Below are 14,816 nucleotides of genomic sequence, written 5' to 3'. Positions count from 1 at the left end.
CCTGAATGATGGGCTGATCTCCCATACTTGAGTGCCTTAGTTTGAAGGCACCTGTCCCTTGGAGGGTTCTCCATCTGCCCCCAACCCCCTGGAATACACTGCTTCTCCTTTGGTCCCGAGCCTCACTAGACCACTACAGACACTGGCTTCAACTTGGCCCTTATCTTGTCTCTAGATTACTTCATGAAATCTGTTCCTTCCTTCAGACTAAACTCCCTAGCTAATTCCATGTTATGAATAAGTCAGCATACACTACAAAGGCCAGCTTTGTTTATGAAAACACAAATCCACAGTGAGGAGAGGGGTTGCTCCCAGGCTGAGGTGGCAATGGTGGTGGGCTGTCTGGAACCAGGACTGGTAAAGAGGCAGTCCAGGGTTGGAAGGTATGGGGATAGGGTCCAGTATTTGACAGCTGAGGGTCTCTAGTATTTCAGTTCTGTGAAAGGACAGGTTGGAGGGGGAAGAGGTTAGCTGAAAAGGCAGTGTTTGAGGAGAGGAGAGTGGCACTGACACAGCATCTTCCTTTTCACAGAGCAGGAGCCCATCCGATACAACAGAGCAGCTTAAAAGCCAAGAGCTCAGGCTCTGGGACACAGTGACCTAGTTCAGACACTTAGGCTTCCTCAAACTCCCAAGTTCAACTTTCCTTCTGGTCCAGCCACCTCCTCACCCCAGCTGGCTTCAGGAGCGCCTGGGACAATAGGCAGAATCAGACCCTCCTGGGCAAAACCTTGCCAGGAGGAATTTTCTTTTTGTCCATATAAATCTCTTGTCTGTGAGGACACGATGGGGGAGGGGTACAGCAAGAGGTCAAGTGGGAGGAGAAAACTGTCCTGGGAGAACTGTGGTACATCAGCCTAGTCGGTGTCTGCACAGCCTTGGGACCCGCCAGGCGATGAGCTGGGGGTCAGGGATGGGGGCGGGAGGCCTCCCGGTCTCTCTCTTTAATTTCTAGAGGGATCTGTCAAAGCTCCCCAGCCTGGAATTCTACTTTGTTATTTTAATGCAATTCTGACCTGGATTTAAATGAAATTGGAAACCCGAGGCCTTAATAAATAAATATTATGATAAGAAATGAAAGCCCTGCAAGACGAAAGAGATTTCCCCCCAAAGAGGCAGAAACGCAACATTCCTGTCGGAGTCAGTCAGAGAAATTTTCTTCTCCTCTTCACCCCCTACCATTCGGTGAGAGATGAGTTGATTTTTCCATAAAAGATGCTATTTTTCTTCAACATTTTTCCACTGATAAGGCATTAACTTAGAAATGTCTGTCTAACTTTGCATGCGGGTTGGGGGTAAGGGAAAGAAATATACCGCACAGCTGAAAAGTTTTCATTATTCCCTTAGTCTGTCCAGGCCACAGCGTAAGTTTCTGGCAATGTTTGAGAGAAGATAAGATTCTCTCTCAGACTTTGAAGGACAAGAAGTCTTTCGAAGATGCTGGGGATAGATGTAGTCGGGCGGAATCCTGAGGCGCGTGGTCTCTTCTGCCCACTGCCCCCAGAGCTTCTCACTCCTCTCTGCCGCCCCCAGCTCGTCTGGCTTTTCGCTCCGGGCGCAGCGCCCAGCGGTCGGGCCCCTGGCGGGGGAGTGCGGGTGCACAGAGCCGAGTCCTGACAGCAAGCAGCACGCTCCCCAGCACCTGCCCTGCCCCTCGGGAATCGCGCCTAGGCCCTGGGGCCCAGCAGCTTGGACAGACCCCCGGCTGTGCTCCCCTCCTTCCTTACCTTGTGCGGCTTTGCTGTACTGGGCAGCGCGGGCGTGGACCAGCAGGACGAGCAGGCAGAGCCCGGGTACGCGCCCCGAGCCCATGGCTGGAGCTACGGGCGGCCCGGCCGCCGGGGCCAGTCTCGCGGCCCGGGGAGGGCGGAAGCCAGTTGGGTCCCAGCGCGCAGGAGGGGGAGGGGAGGGGGCGCCCCGCCGGGGCCAGGCCAGGGGCTCTAGCCGTGGGGCGCGGACCCAGGCGCCCTCAGCGGTAGGCTCCCGATGCTACTGGCTCCTCCTGGCCAGACGTCGGGGAGAGCGAGGCGGAGAGTGCGACGAGGAGAGGGGCGCCCAGGGCGACTGACTGAGGGGAACCCCCGCCCTCTCCAAGCCGGGCTCTGCCAGCGGCGGCGGCGGGGCTGCTCTGTCTAATCCCACCCAATTCCCAGCTTCGCCGGGAGAGAGCTGCAGCCGGAGAGCGCGCAGAGCCCCGAGAGAAGGACCTGAGAAAGGGGAGGAGAAACGCAGCGCCAGAAACACGCCCTTTCTGCCTCTCTTTCTTCCTCTCGCTCTTTCTGGGTCTCTAAGGCTCTTTTTCTTCGCCTTTCTCCTCCTCCTCCTCTTTCTCCTCCTCTCCTCGCTCCTTTTCGTTTTCTTCCTCCTCCCCCTCCTCCTCCTCCACCACCTCCTTTTTCGTGCCCTTTTTTCTTTCAAATGGGGCCTCGGCGCGGCGGCCGCTCCCCCTGCGCGCCCGGGCGCGGCGGCCCCCTCCCCAGGCTGCCGGGCCGCTGCCTGCAGGAATTTACAATCCCGCGCTAGGGGAGCGGGCCCGGTCTCCATGGAGACGGCTTCCCCGGGAGCAGGGAGGTCAGGCGCAGACCGCGCACAATCAATGGATCAATGCAAGCCCCGCTCGGCTCCAGACCAAACAGCACCGGGCTCCGGCTCGTCTTCTCTCCCGGAGGAAAGAGTGGGGAAGCGAGAGTGCGTCCCCACCGCTCTCACGCGAGGAAGGCCGGGCGGCGCAGGTTTGCACGCACACCACCACCGGAGACAAAGAGGGCGTGAGGTGTCGGGGAGGCTGGGGCAGACGTGGACACACGGGCACTCGGGCATGTCCACCAACAGCCTGACACGGGACATAGAACCTCGAAACACAGAGCGCCTCCGACACCAGGCTGAGTAACGCCCTCCCAACTTTTACGCCTACGACACCCCCACTCTCAGGCCCATTCCTAGATCTGAGTCCACTTTGAGGACCAAGAAGAAAGTCACCTCCCCATGTTAAAACTGCCAGCTCCAGGGCAGACTCCCTTGCAGTTAAGGCCTTGGAGGTAAGCCCACTGAACCACCCTACCCATAGAGACATGGACTCACATACAGACACTTTCATGTGGTCAGCACAGGGGCGAAAACTACCCCGCAGAATCAAGTCTATGTGTCTAAACACGAAGACATAAAGACAGGTTCAAGAGGCTCCTCCGAAACTGCACCCCGCTTCAAGAGGTGGTCGTGACTGATCCATTCTTCGTGGTAGGGTCACTGGAGTCATTTTACATATGGGGAAGCTGAGGAGCAGAAAGAAAAAGCAAAGCTCATAGGAGACCTGGCAGGGGAGGGGAAGCCTCTGAGTGTGGTGGGGCCCTGGCAGAAGGATCCCTAAACAGGGCCTGAATCAAAATCTGTCAGCTATGGGCTCCCGACCCCTGTCCAGTCTTCTCCTCAGATATTTTCAGGAGCAAGTAGAATGAAATGAGTGTCAGAAGCATTCCTGAAGGAAAACGAAGCCCCCAAACAAACTGCGACCTTAGAGGTGGGTGCGGGAGGCCCAGAGCCCACTGGACATATTGTCCCTGCTGGTTATGACACGGCATATGCTGCTTCTGGTTATGATATGGCATATGCTGCTGCTGCTTTTGTAGTACCACTTGCAAGAGCCATGTTGTTATTCCTTCCCTGTTATCTTCCTGAGTTACTGTCCAACTGAGTCCCTGCAGAAGAGGACAACGCAGAAGGCAATGTGAATTGGACCAGCACCCCAATTCACAGTGTCCTGGTGATATAAGCCCTGCTTCTACCCTATAGAATCCTCTGAAGAGCTAAGGGTACCCTGGAACCAGATTAGGTGGGTGGCAGTGGGAGAGAAGAGCAGGGAACTGCCTCTTTTTGCCGAGATGTAGAGGAGAAGCTCAGCTGGTCCAAGAGGAGAAGAGGAAATCATCAGAGGAAAACTGGTAGGATGAGATGAAAGGCAACTAGAGGGTAACAAAAACAATCTTCCAGGCACATAGTGGCTTAGGTGGAACAATCCACCTGAGCCTCCCTCTCTGAAAGCCAGGGCAATATCCATACTCAGAGGGCCAGGAAATCACTCTGAATTGAAGGCCCCAAATAACCCATAACCCCCTTACGGAATCCTCCTTGCCCACCTCAAGGAGGATGAAGAGGCCCTCCCTCCAACCCCAGGGACCCAGAGGAGCTACACTAGTGTCCAAAGAAGGCAGAGGCAGAGCAAAGCAAGGTAGAGTGCCCTCTCCCCTCTCAGCCTTGGGGGGCTCCTCAGCTCTCTGTGCCCCCATGGAGATCACAGGAACTGTCTGGCAACCTCCAATCTTTCTCTTTTTTTTGAAACCATGCTGTTGTTTGGGGCAAAGAGGATGGCAAGTTTACTCTTGTCCTCCAACCCTACACATAATTGGTGGCAGCAGGCAAAACTGCTGCAAGGGGAGGGGTTTGCCAGTGGAATAAAGGAGGGAGGGCATCTTAGAGTGACAGAGCTGGGAGGGACCTCGATCATCTGACCCAGCCTTTTCTGTGGCCTCCACATCATTCCCATGATCTATGTGCTCCCATCCCAACGGTCATCTCTGATGCTATGCAAGGTTCTCCAGGCCTCCTCCCCCAGGCTTCCTTAGTGCACTGCCCCTTCCAACTCTTGTTTTCTGAGGAAACGGAGGCCCATTGACATATGATTTGTTCAAAAGTAATTTTCATCCCAGGAAAGAAGTCTGAGTCTGTTTCCATCCTACTTTTCTACTCAATCCCTAGGAAAGGAGGGGCTTAGCTCTTCTCCTGGTGGACAGGACTATTACCAACAAAGCCCACCCCTTTCCCCAGCTGATATGGGCATCCAATATTGAGGGTCTCAGAACCGAGTCACCTATCTTGGTCATTGCCTCTTCTTCCTGGGTACCCTGAGGGCTCTGTGAGGCTAGTCTGTGAGGCTAGTCTCTAGCAGCATCTTCCCTGTAGAAAATTGGACCTGGTCTGGTCTCATTCTGAACATAGCCTCACACTCCAAGAAAGTCCTCACAACCTTTCAAGAAGTCTTTCCTCTTTCCCTTACGATGGAAGGAAAGAAGACACAAAGAGGGTGAACAGTCAAGAGGCAGCTTCCATGGTTGGAGGACATTGCTCCTTCTGCACAGTTTGCCCCAGTTTTAAAAATATCCTTTCTCTTTCCTCTGCTCTCCCTCAATTGGGGTGCTGGTCCAATTCACATTGCCTTCTGCGTTTGTCCTCTTCTGCAGGGACTCAGTTGGACAGTAACTCAGGAAGATAACAGGGAAGGAATAACAACATGGCTCTTGCAAGTGGTACTACAAAAGCAGCAGCAGCATATGCCATATCATAACCAGAAGCAGCATATGCCGTGTCATAACCAGCAGGGACAATATGTCCAGTGGGCTCTGGGCCTCCCGCACCCACCTCTAAGGTCGCAGTTTGTTTGGGGGCTTCGTTTTCCTTCAGGAATGCTTCTGACACTCATTTCATTCTACTTGCTCCTGAAAATATCTGAGGAGAAGACTGGACAGGGGTCGGGAGCCCATAGCTGACAGATTTTGATTCAGGCCCTGTTTAGGGATCCTTCTGCCAGGGCCCCACCACACTCAGAGGCTTCCCCTCCCCTGCCAGGTCTCCTATGAGCTTTGCTTTTTCTTTCTGCTCCTCAGCTTCCCCATATATAAAATGACTCCAGTGACCCTACCTTGACGGGCAGTGACATATAGTCTAAGGGAGAGCACATATGAGCTAGAAGTAGATTGCCCTGAGGTCAATGTCAGGCCCTACTATTTCCCAGCCATCTGTTTTTCTTGGTGAGTTGTTTCACTTTTCTGAGCGTCAGTTTCTTCATCTGGAAAACAGATACGGTTATATGACCTCAAAGGTGTCCATCAGTGTCTGTGTGTGCTCTAAACAAACCTGCAATTCAAATTTCAGCTCTGTTACTTCTACCTCTGTGACTTCAGGCAAGTTACTCAGTCTCAGGGAGCTTCAGTTTTCTCATCTGACATAGAGAATAAAAACCTCATAGGGTTAATGGTGTAAATTAAATGAGATAATATGTGCAAAACACCTGGCACATAGTAGGCATTCAATAGGTGGAGGCTATTGTTCTTTCCACTACTTCTCAGAAGAACAAAAGCCCAAGTGTTTGGGGCCAAGTGCAGTGGTTCACACCTGTAATCCAAGCACTTTGGGAGGCCGAGGAGGGCAGATCACTTGAGGTCAGGAGTTCAAGACCAGCCTGGCCATCATGGTGAAACCACATCTCTACTAAAAATACAAAAATTAGCCATGTGTGGTGGTGCATGCCTGTAATCCCAGCTACTCAGGAGGCTGAGGCAGGAGAATCACTTGAACCTGGGAGGTGGAGGTTGCAGTGAGCCGAGATGGTGCCACTGCTCTGACCTGTGTGGCAGAGCAAGACTCTGTCCAAAAAACAAAACAAAACAAAACAAAACAAAACCCCAAGCGTTTGATAACAAAGGTATAGTAGTGCCTGGTGGGAGGAAGCAGCCTTGTCCCAGATCAGGCTTTGATGCCACTGGGTGTGAGCACAGCCAACTGGGCTAGATTCTCACCACCCCCAGCAGGTTCCTGTCTGTCATACATTCTTACTGAGAACGTTCCAAAAATTCCATGCATTCCAGCACACTACCCTTATCAGCAGCAATTATCCATTATGCAGTTAGAAGAATATTCACTTGCCAGCTAGGTAGCTCTGGAACCTCTCCATCCCTACTGTCTTGCACCTTCTTCTCTGCCTTAAGAAGACACCCTGAAACACAAATTAGAGCTCATAGCTACCATTTATCGAGTGCTATCTATGTGCCAGGCACTGTACCAGGCACTCCATCATGAGTCTATAAGGCAAGAATTGTTATTCCCATTTTATTGGCGGAAAAACAGTCTCAGGGAGATTAACTTGCCCATGATGACAGACTAAGAAAGAACAAAGCCAGGACTTGGGCCCAGACCTAACTCTGAAGCTTGTATACCTCCTCAGGTGTCTACATTGCCTCCTCTGAATTCACAGAAACTTGATACACTTTTGCCACTCTTACACCCTAATCATTGAGGCAGGCTGAGGGTCATGGACCAGCATCTTCACATACAGGGCTCTGTACACATTTTCTTGCTCTGGAGAGTCATTAATAGAACTGCAGAAGACTTTGGCCATCATCTCTCTGATGATGGGAGGTAACATGGCTTGTCCAGAGTCAATAATATTTAAGATATATATTTAATAATATTGTCCACACAATATTTAAGAGACAAGCTAGAAGCAAAATCTATGTCTCCCCTAACTTCTGACTCCCAAATGAGCACTCCTTAGCCTGTATCCTCAGAGCTGCCAGTACCTACTTCTGGTTCTCACTCTTCTTCTTCCTGATGATCTGACCAGTCATCAACCCTCCCATCCGGTGGTATAAGGTAGTTATACCTCCAGCTAAGCTGTCATATACCCTCTAGAGTATACAAAAGAAATGGAAAACATGATCCTCACTGGAGAAGATACAACACCAATGTAAGGTTACACACCACCACTATGCATCACAGGGCAAATTCCCCAAATGCCACGTATTTTAGCAGGTAGGCAAGGGTTGCATATGAAAAACAGAATATTTGAATGAAGAATATCTGAGTAACATTGAAAGGGCCAGACAGAAAGTGCCATGTAAAGTTAGAGAAAACAGAAGTCAGTCATCCCAGAAGGCTTCATAAATGAGGGGTGATTTGAGCTGAATCTTGATGACTCTTAAACAGAAAGAAAGAAATGGACCAAAATAGGCCAGGCATGATGGCTCACACCTGTAATCCCAGCACTTTGGGAGGCTGAGGCAGGTGGATCACCTGAAGTCAGGAGTTCAAGACCAGCCTGGCCAACATGGTGAAACCCCGTCTCTACTAAAGATACAAAAATTAGGTGGGCGTGGTGGCAGGCACATGTAATCCCAGCTACTCGGAAGGCTAAGGCAGGAGAATTGCTTGAACCCGGCAGGTTGAAGTTGCAGTGAACTGAGATAGTGCCATTGCATTCTAGCCTGGCTGACAAGAGTGAAATTCTGTCTTAAAAAATGAAAAAAAAAAAAAAAAAAAAAAAAAAAAAGGCAAAATAGTCACATAAACAAAAATCAGTAATGGACAGATGGAGAGGAAAAGAGACCAGTCAGAACAGCAACAAAAGAAATAAAAGGGAGGGAGGGGGTGATCTTACTAGGCTGGTGGACAGGCCGACTCTGTCCTTGTTTTGCACTCCGTCAGGATGGTTGAGGAGTCATTTTGCCATATAGGCAAAGGCTTGAAAGTAACCCTCTCTCAAAATCTGTTCCAGCTCTGGGATTCTAGGAGTACCTTTTTCGCAGGCCCTTAGTGTTGGCTTTACAGAGGGGTCCACAGGCAGCCCTGCCAGGATATGGGGCAGAGGTAACCCAATCCAAGCTGTTTACACCTGTTCCAGCCTCTTTTCTGGACACTTTGGCCACCTCCAGTTTAATTCCCTTGGCCCCTCACCCCGGTTTCCTCCTACCCCTCCTCTCTGCCCACCTCCACTCCTGAGTTACTTTACCACCTGCTTCCTTTCCACCAGCGCCCCAGCTGCTTCCACGAAGGAAACAAAAATCTCTACCTTGCCAATGGGCATCACCACCGATGTGTGGTTCCAGAACCCTGCACATCACAAGGCAAGTCTCCAACCACCCCAGGTCTACACCCTGTACTGGTCCACACAGCTGCCTTCCCAAACTTGTTTCTCCTCTGCCAGCCCCAGCCCCCATACTTCTCCAGTCAGCATCCTCAACTCCTGTTTGTCCAAAAACCCAGGAGCCGTCTGACCTGAGCCTCCTAGTCCCTGCCCCCTTCTCTCTCCATTGATAAGAGAGGGTTCCCTCCTTTTGTCCAAGCCTAATACCATATACATGTACCGGGATCTCATCCCCTCTTGCCACTTCAGGGAGCTCGCTCTGTCAGTTATCCCCTCTTTTGCCTGAATGCCTCATCTCAGCTCTTCTACAAACACAAAAAGATCTGCAGCATCCTATAGTAGCAACAGGAAAGCTCCCCAGACCCTACTGCCTCTCATCCTTCCAGACTCCCAACTTCTCTGCCTGAGGTCTCCATGTCACTGCTTCCCTTTCACCCCTGGCCCTAGTGCATTCTGTCCCAGGCTCCCTCTGACACCCCTCCCCCAAAGTCTCCAGCGACTTCCACATCTTCATATCCAGGGCTGCTTGCCAGTCCTTATCTAGTCTGACCTCTCTGCCTCATCCAAAACTTCTGAACATTCTTCTTCCCCTTCTTGAAGCACTTTCTTTTCCTGCATCTGCTGGTTGCTTTCTCTCCACTGGCCTCTTAAATACTAGAGAGTTTGGGCTTCTAGCCTGGCTTTTTTTACTTCTCACTCTATGTGACCTCCCTAGGGACTCTCTGAGGGTCAGCAAGGGTGATGGAAAGAACATTGGCTTTGTGGACAGACAGTCCCAAGTTTAAATCCCAGCAACATCAATGGGTGAGCTTGGGCAAGTTTCTTCATCTCTTTGAGCTTCATCTTCCTCATCTGGAAAATAGGGAGGATAAACTTCTGACCTTGCAGGTTGTTGGAGTGTTACTGATGATGACTTACGTGGAAGGTCCCTCACAAAATAGGTGGACAGCACATAGTGGGGTATTATGGCTCCAGGCACCACCAGTGTGCCAGTGACCACCAAATCTATATCCCTAACCTCACTTTTCCCCTAACTCTAATTCCGTATGTTCAGTTTGCAGATCTATAGCTCTAGCTCCCTCCTCTCTTTCCTATCTAGTCCTATATTTCCATCTACGTATAGATACTTCCAATGGTATTTTTCAAAACCTCAAGCTGAACCTACCCCCAGCTGAACTCATTCCTCGCAATGTTCTCCCCTGACCCGTTCTCTTCCTTCGATCTCCATCTTCAGGTTAACAGCTTCATAACCCACTCAGTGGCCGCATTTGGATTCCTCTGAGTTCTAAGGACAGTTCTCCCCATCCCTCTTGCTGCTGCTACAGTTCAGGTACTTTCTCTATATCCTGTGGGCCACGCCCTGGAAGAGCTAAGTTTTAGCTGCTTGGCACAGTGTACATGGCCTTCTGTGCCAGTCCTGAGCCTTTCTTTCCAATGACATTTCATGCTTGTCTTCTGACTTCATCATCACTACACCCTAGCTACACCATGCCTGGCATACACCATGTTCTTGTCAGCTGTTGAACTACTACTGCCCTGTAAAATCCTGCTTAGGGCTGGTGTAGTGGCTCATGTCTGAAATCCCAGTTTTTTGGGAGGCTAAGGCAGGAGGATGACTTGAAGCTAGAAGTTCAAGACCAGCCTGGGCAACATAGTGAGACCCTGTCTCTACAAAAAATTTAAAAATTAGCTGAAGTGATGTGCTCCTGTAGTCCGAGCTACTCAGAGGCTGAGGTGGGAGGACTTCTTGAGCCCAGGAGTTGGAGGCTGCAGTGAGCTGTGATCTCACCACTGCACTCTAGCCTGGGCTACATAATGAGACCCTGTTAAAAATAAAAATTGAAAGATCCAGCTTACATGGTACCTTATTGGGAAAGTCTTTTTACTGCCCCAGGAGACTTGGAGCTCAGTGGTCCTTGAAATATATCCCAGTGATGGCCCTGGCCATATTGCATGGGAATGGTCTGTTTATCTTCCGCTAGTTCAGTCGAACCTTTCAGGGAAAGACCCATTTGGGTCGCCACTGTATCCCCAGCTCTAAGCATATGCCTGGCAGATAGTTGTGCTCAGTGAATATTTGTTGAATGGCTGAAAGAATGAAGGAAGGGTGAGTCTCACAAATCTCAGAGGAGAAGTGAAGCATTCCCTGATCTTGTCTCCCTGCCTCCCACCAGTCTGAGGATGCTTCAGGTTTCCTGGAGGACGTAGGACAGCAGAGGGTGTTGAATGAAAAGGCAATGTAGAAACCCCCGCTGAAGAAAGACCATGGACACATAGGGAACCTAGGAGAGAACTCCTGTTAGAGACTTTTAGGGTCTGGAAGACATAGCTGGAACCTTCCAAGCCAGAGCTCAGGATATCCCCAAAGGTCTGAAGAATTGAGTAATGACAGCCTAGATAAAGCAGCCAGAGGCAGGAGACTGGGCAAAAAGCAGCCTGAGTGGTCAGAGGTCTGGGGCCAGAGCAGGTGAAAGGGGTCTATAGGCAGCTCTCGTTTGAACTCTGGGAGGTACAGGAGGGGAGAGCCCTAGGTGAGATCACTTGAAAGTCCCTGGGAGATTCTCTGCCACCTCATCAAAGATCTTTCTGACTGATGCTTAAAATTCCATTATTGGAGAGTCACTCCTCTGAGCTAAACCTTATGTTCTTTGGCTCCAAATACAAATATTCCTGTGAGAGAGGGTGACGGCCTTTGCCAGTTAAAACTTTAGTTATCAGTTGACACCATGACAAATGTGTTGTGAGTGTCAGAGGAGGGGGTTGTAGGAACACTCGTAAGGAACTTTTGCTAAGAGGTGGCTTGGTTTCCCTCCCCCTCCCCTATTCTTTATGGCTGTCCTTTCCTAGATCCTCACTGTGTTCCCTCCTCAGAGGAAAAGATGGAGAGGTGGAGAAGGACAACTCCATCTACCAATACCACTCCTATGAATATCGTGGATCAAGGAAAGGATAGATGGAAGTACTGGGGCAAAGTTCAGGGTATCCATGAACCAACTTCAAGTAGACCATAAAGCAAGTTGCTGTAAAACAAAGCTCAGTTACCCAATAGCTTCTAACACATTTTCAGAGAAAGGCTCCCATTGGGCTGAAAATCATTCTAGGAGAAGCTGAAAATCTGCAGTAAGGAAGGATCCTCAGAATGTGTGCCAGCTATGTGCTTGTGCTGAGTGTTGATATCCTTACAAAATTTTGCCTCCTTTTTGCAGCAAGAGGCTCTCTTTTCTTTATGCCACATCTCCTCTTCTGAGCCAACTTGGCAAAGCTAAAGGATATCACAGTCAGGCTGAAATTCCTTGGTGCCCTGCTCTGGTCCTGCAAAATCTAGTCTGTAGGAAGCTGCAGTATGCTGGAGAAGAATGGGCTCTTCCCTGGGGCACTGACTCAGACTCAGCGATGTTCCACCTCTTGATCAGCATAAGGGCTACTGAGGAGGGACAGGAACTCATTCTTTTTTTTTTGAGACAGAGTATCACTCTTGTCGCTCAGGTTGGGGTGCAATAGTGCGATCTCCACTCACTGTAACCTCTGCCTCCTGGTTTCAAGCGATTCTCCTGCAACCTCTGCCTTCTGGGTTCAAGTGATTCTCCTGCCTCAGCCTCCTGAGTAGCTTGGATTACAGGCATGCGCCACCACACCCAGCTAATTTTGCATTTTTAGTAGAGACAGGGTTTCTCCATGTTGGCCAGGCTGGTCTTGAACTCCCAATCTCAGGTGATCCGCCTGCCTCGGCTTCCCAAAGTGCTGGGAATACAGGTGTGAGCCACCGCACCAAGCCAGAGAGGAACTCATTCTAATTCCTCTTCTGCCTTCCCCCTCTGTCTTCAGTTCCCTGTCCAATGCTGCTAAGGTTGAGAAATTTTAGTGGCTTCGCTTTGGTAGACCCAAGCTGTAATGCCAACCTTCACCAGTAGGTGCCGCCATCTAACATACCATCCTTCAGCCCTTGGTGAAGTACTAAATAAAGCCAGACCTCTGGGAATCTACTCAGGGAACCCACTACCTCAAATAGATTTGCAAATAAAATTATTATATATGAAATAGACCCACATTGGTGAAGTTAAGATGTGGAATTAATTGTATGTGTATTTCTTTATAACCACAGACTCATGTTTGACCTTTATTGTGCACTTACTATGTACCAGGGACATAAAGAATGCAAGGATTCAAAATGACATGGTATCTCCTTTTAAGTTTATAATTTGGTAAGAGAAATTCACATCTAAATAATTGGAATATAAGGCAGAATGTAGTAAATGTCCAAACATGGAGGTGCCAACGTAAAATTCTAATGAGGCCCTAAAGAGCACAGATTAATTCTAGCTGGAAGCGGGAGGCCAACTCAGTGGTGGAGGAAAGGGTTTAAAGCTGACCTCAAAGAATATATGGAATTCTCATACATGGAGTTGGGTGAAGAGATTGCAGGCTTTCCAGGTGACAGGAACAACGTGAGCAAAGCCTTAGAGAGGAGAATGTCTTCACAGAATTAATAATGTGGTTCAATCAGAGACAAGTATTTCAGAGTGTGGAGGAAGATCTGAAGGGTGGGATGGGACCAGACCATGAAGAGCCTGTTTCCGTCAGATGCCGAGTGGCTGACAGTGTTGCATAGGCTCCAGGAACCCGACGACTTTACAGCAAAGTAGCAGTGTGGCGGGCTTGCATCATGAATTGGCTTTATGTGTGCAGCAGGATTTCTTCAATGTGTTAATTTTCAGTGAATTTATTTCATCATGGATGCAGGAAGAAACAGAAAGAAAAAGGGGGAAAAGACATAAAAAGAAGTGACAGGGGTGGAAATAATGGATAGAAAGAAAAGAGAGATGGAGAAGGAAGAGAGAGAAAGGAGGCAGCCCAGGAGGAGGCAAGGCAGACCTGAACGGTTCAGGGGCTAAGCTCAAAGAGCTGCTTGGGCTTTTCCAGGCAAATGCCCTCTGGCTTCTTGCCCTGGCCAACCACAGAGGACAATGTGAGGCGACTTTGTGTGCTGATGTGTTTATTGCTGGCCCTGTTTGTTTGTTTGTTTGTTTGTTTTTTTCTGGTGTTGCACGGTTCTGGGGTGGAGGAAGAGGAGGACAGGATTGTGGCTGGCATTGACAATGGTCCTTGGGCCGGGCTCTGGGCTGCTGGGATCCTTTAGTGGGAGTTTGTGGGCATTGAAGCTGAACTTTTGATGTCCCTAGGAGGGGGCCTCTTTGTGGGTGCCCAGAGCCAGGTGGCCTGTCCAAGCCTGGAGATGGTTTGCCCTAAGCTTTTTGTCTCTGTCTTTCCCCACCCTGGCAAGAAAGAATTAGTCCTTGAGGCCTGGGCTTCTTGCCTGTGTAGCCAGGATGTCATGCTGGGCTGGGGAGCCCGTGGGGGTGGCAAGAGCAGCCGCTTCCAGATTGGAGCTGGGAACGCAGGGGGAGTCCGTGAGGGCCAGCTTGCTCCCCACCCCCAGTGATGAGTCTGGCTTTCTCTCCCATCTCACAACCCTTGGAAGCCAACCTAACAAGCTCTATTAAAGTTAATGAAACGCAATGATTCCTCTGTTTGCTCAGTTACAACTCTTTAACGAGTTGCTCTCGCTTGCTTGGCTCTCACAGAGGAATTCATTTGAGTAGCCAGGGCTTGGCCTTTGTCCCCCTAATTTTTATTGGCCCATTAACAAGATCAGATACTTTGGCTGACCAGGAATATCTAGTACCCAGGTCCCAACAAACCCCATTGGGTGGAGTTTCAGGCGACCTTTTGAGTCTAAATTAGCCTAAAAACATGCCGTCGCCCTTCCTCCCTCTGTTGCTTCCCTATATCCAAACTCAGTTTTATATGTAGGTACAGTAGGAGTATGCAGAGATTTCAGAAGTTAGGAGATGCTTTCCCAGTCTCTTTAGAATGTATCTCAACCCACTGATTTAGAGAAGTTCCCAGTAAGAGTTCCAGCTCCTTTGGTTTAAGGGCTTTCCTCCTCCATTTAAATGGAAATGTACTGAAGCTTGTTAGTCATTTATACCTTGCTGTGAATTAGTTCATGTTGTCACTTTAAGGGGATTTGGGACTTTTCTAAATTGTATACAAACTTTTGTTCACAGTATTCATTTTTTCAGAGAGAGGTTTTCTTTTTTTTTTTTTTTTTTTTTTTTTTTTT

The 14,816-nt window shown here is 49.6% G+C and overlaps 1 protein-coding gene and 1 long non-coding RNA gene across 4 annotated transcripts in view; one reads left to right on the top strand and one right to left on the bottom strand.

Moving 5' to 3' along the window:
- Nucleotides 1-2,320, bottom strand: part of SCUBE3 (signal peptide, CUB domain and EGF like domain containing 3) — a 38,777-nt gene extending 36,457 nt beyond the window's left edge. For all 3 annotated transcript variants that reach the window (XM_032253489.1, XM_032253492.1, XM_032253490.1), the window contains exon 1: nucleotides 1,728-2,320. In XM_032253489.1, the coding sequence (XP_032109380.1) occupies nucleotides 1,728-1,812 (85 nt within the window). In that variant the 5' untranslated portion in view covers nucleotides 1,813-2,320. The remainder of the gene's footprint in view (nucleotides 1-1,727) is intronic.
- The window catches only part of LOC116533662, a 63,402-nt gene that overhangs the window by 42,195 nt on the left and 6,391 nt on the right, over nucleotides 1-14,816 (top strand). The gene's annotated exons all lie outside the window — the stretch shown is intronic.

This window comes from Sapajus apella, unplaced genomic scaffold, assembly GCF_009761245.1.
Source record: "Sapajus apella isolate SASKATOON/1434 unplaced genomic scaffold, GSC_monkey_1.0 scaffold83, whole genome shotgun sequence".
Lineage (NCBI taxonomy): Eukaryota > Metazoa > Chordata > Mammalia > Primates > Cebidae > Sapajus > Sapajus apella.
The sequence above is the reverse complement of the archived record's forward strand: the minus strand, read 5'-3'. Positions and strand labels throughout refer to the sequence as shown.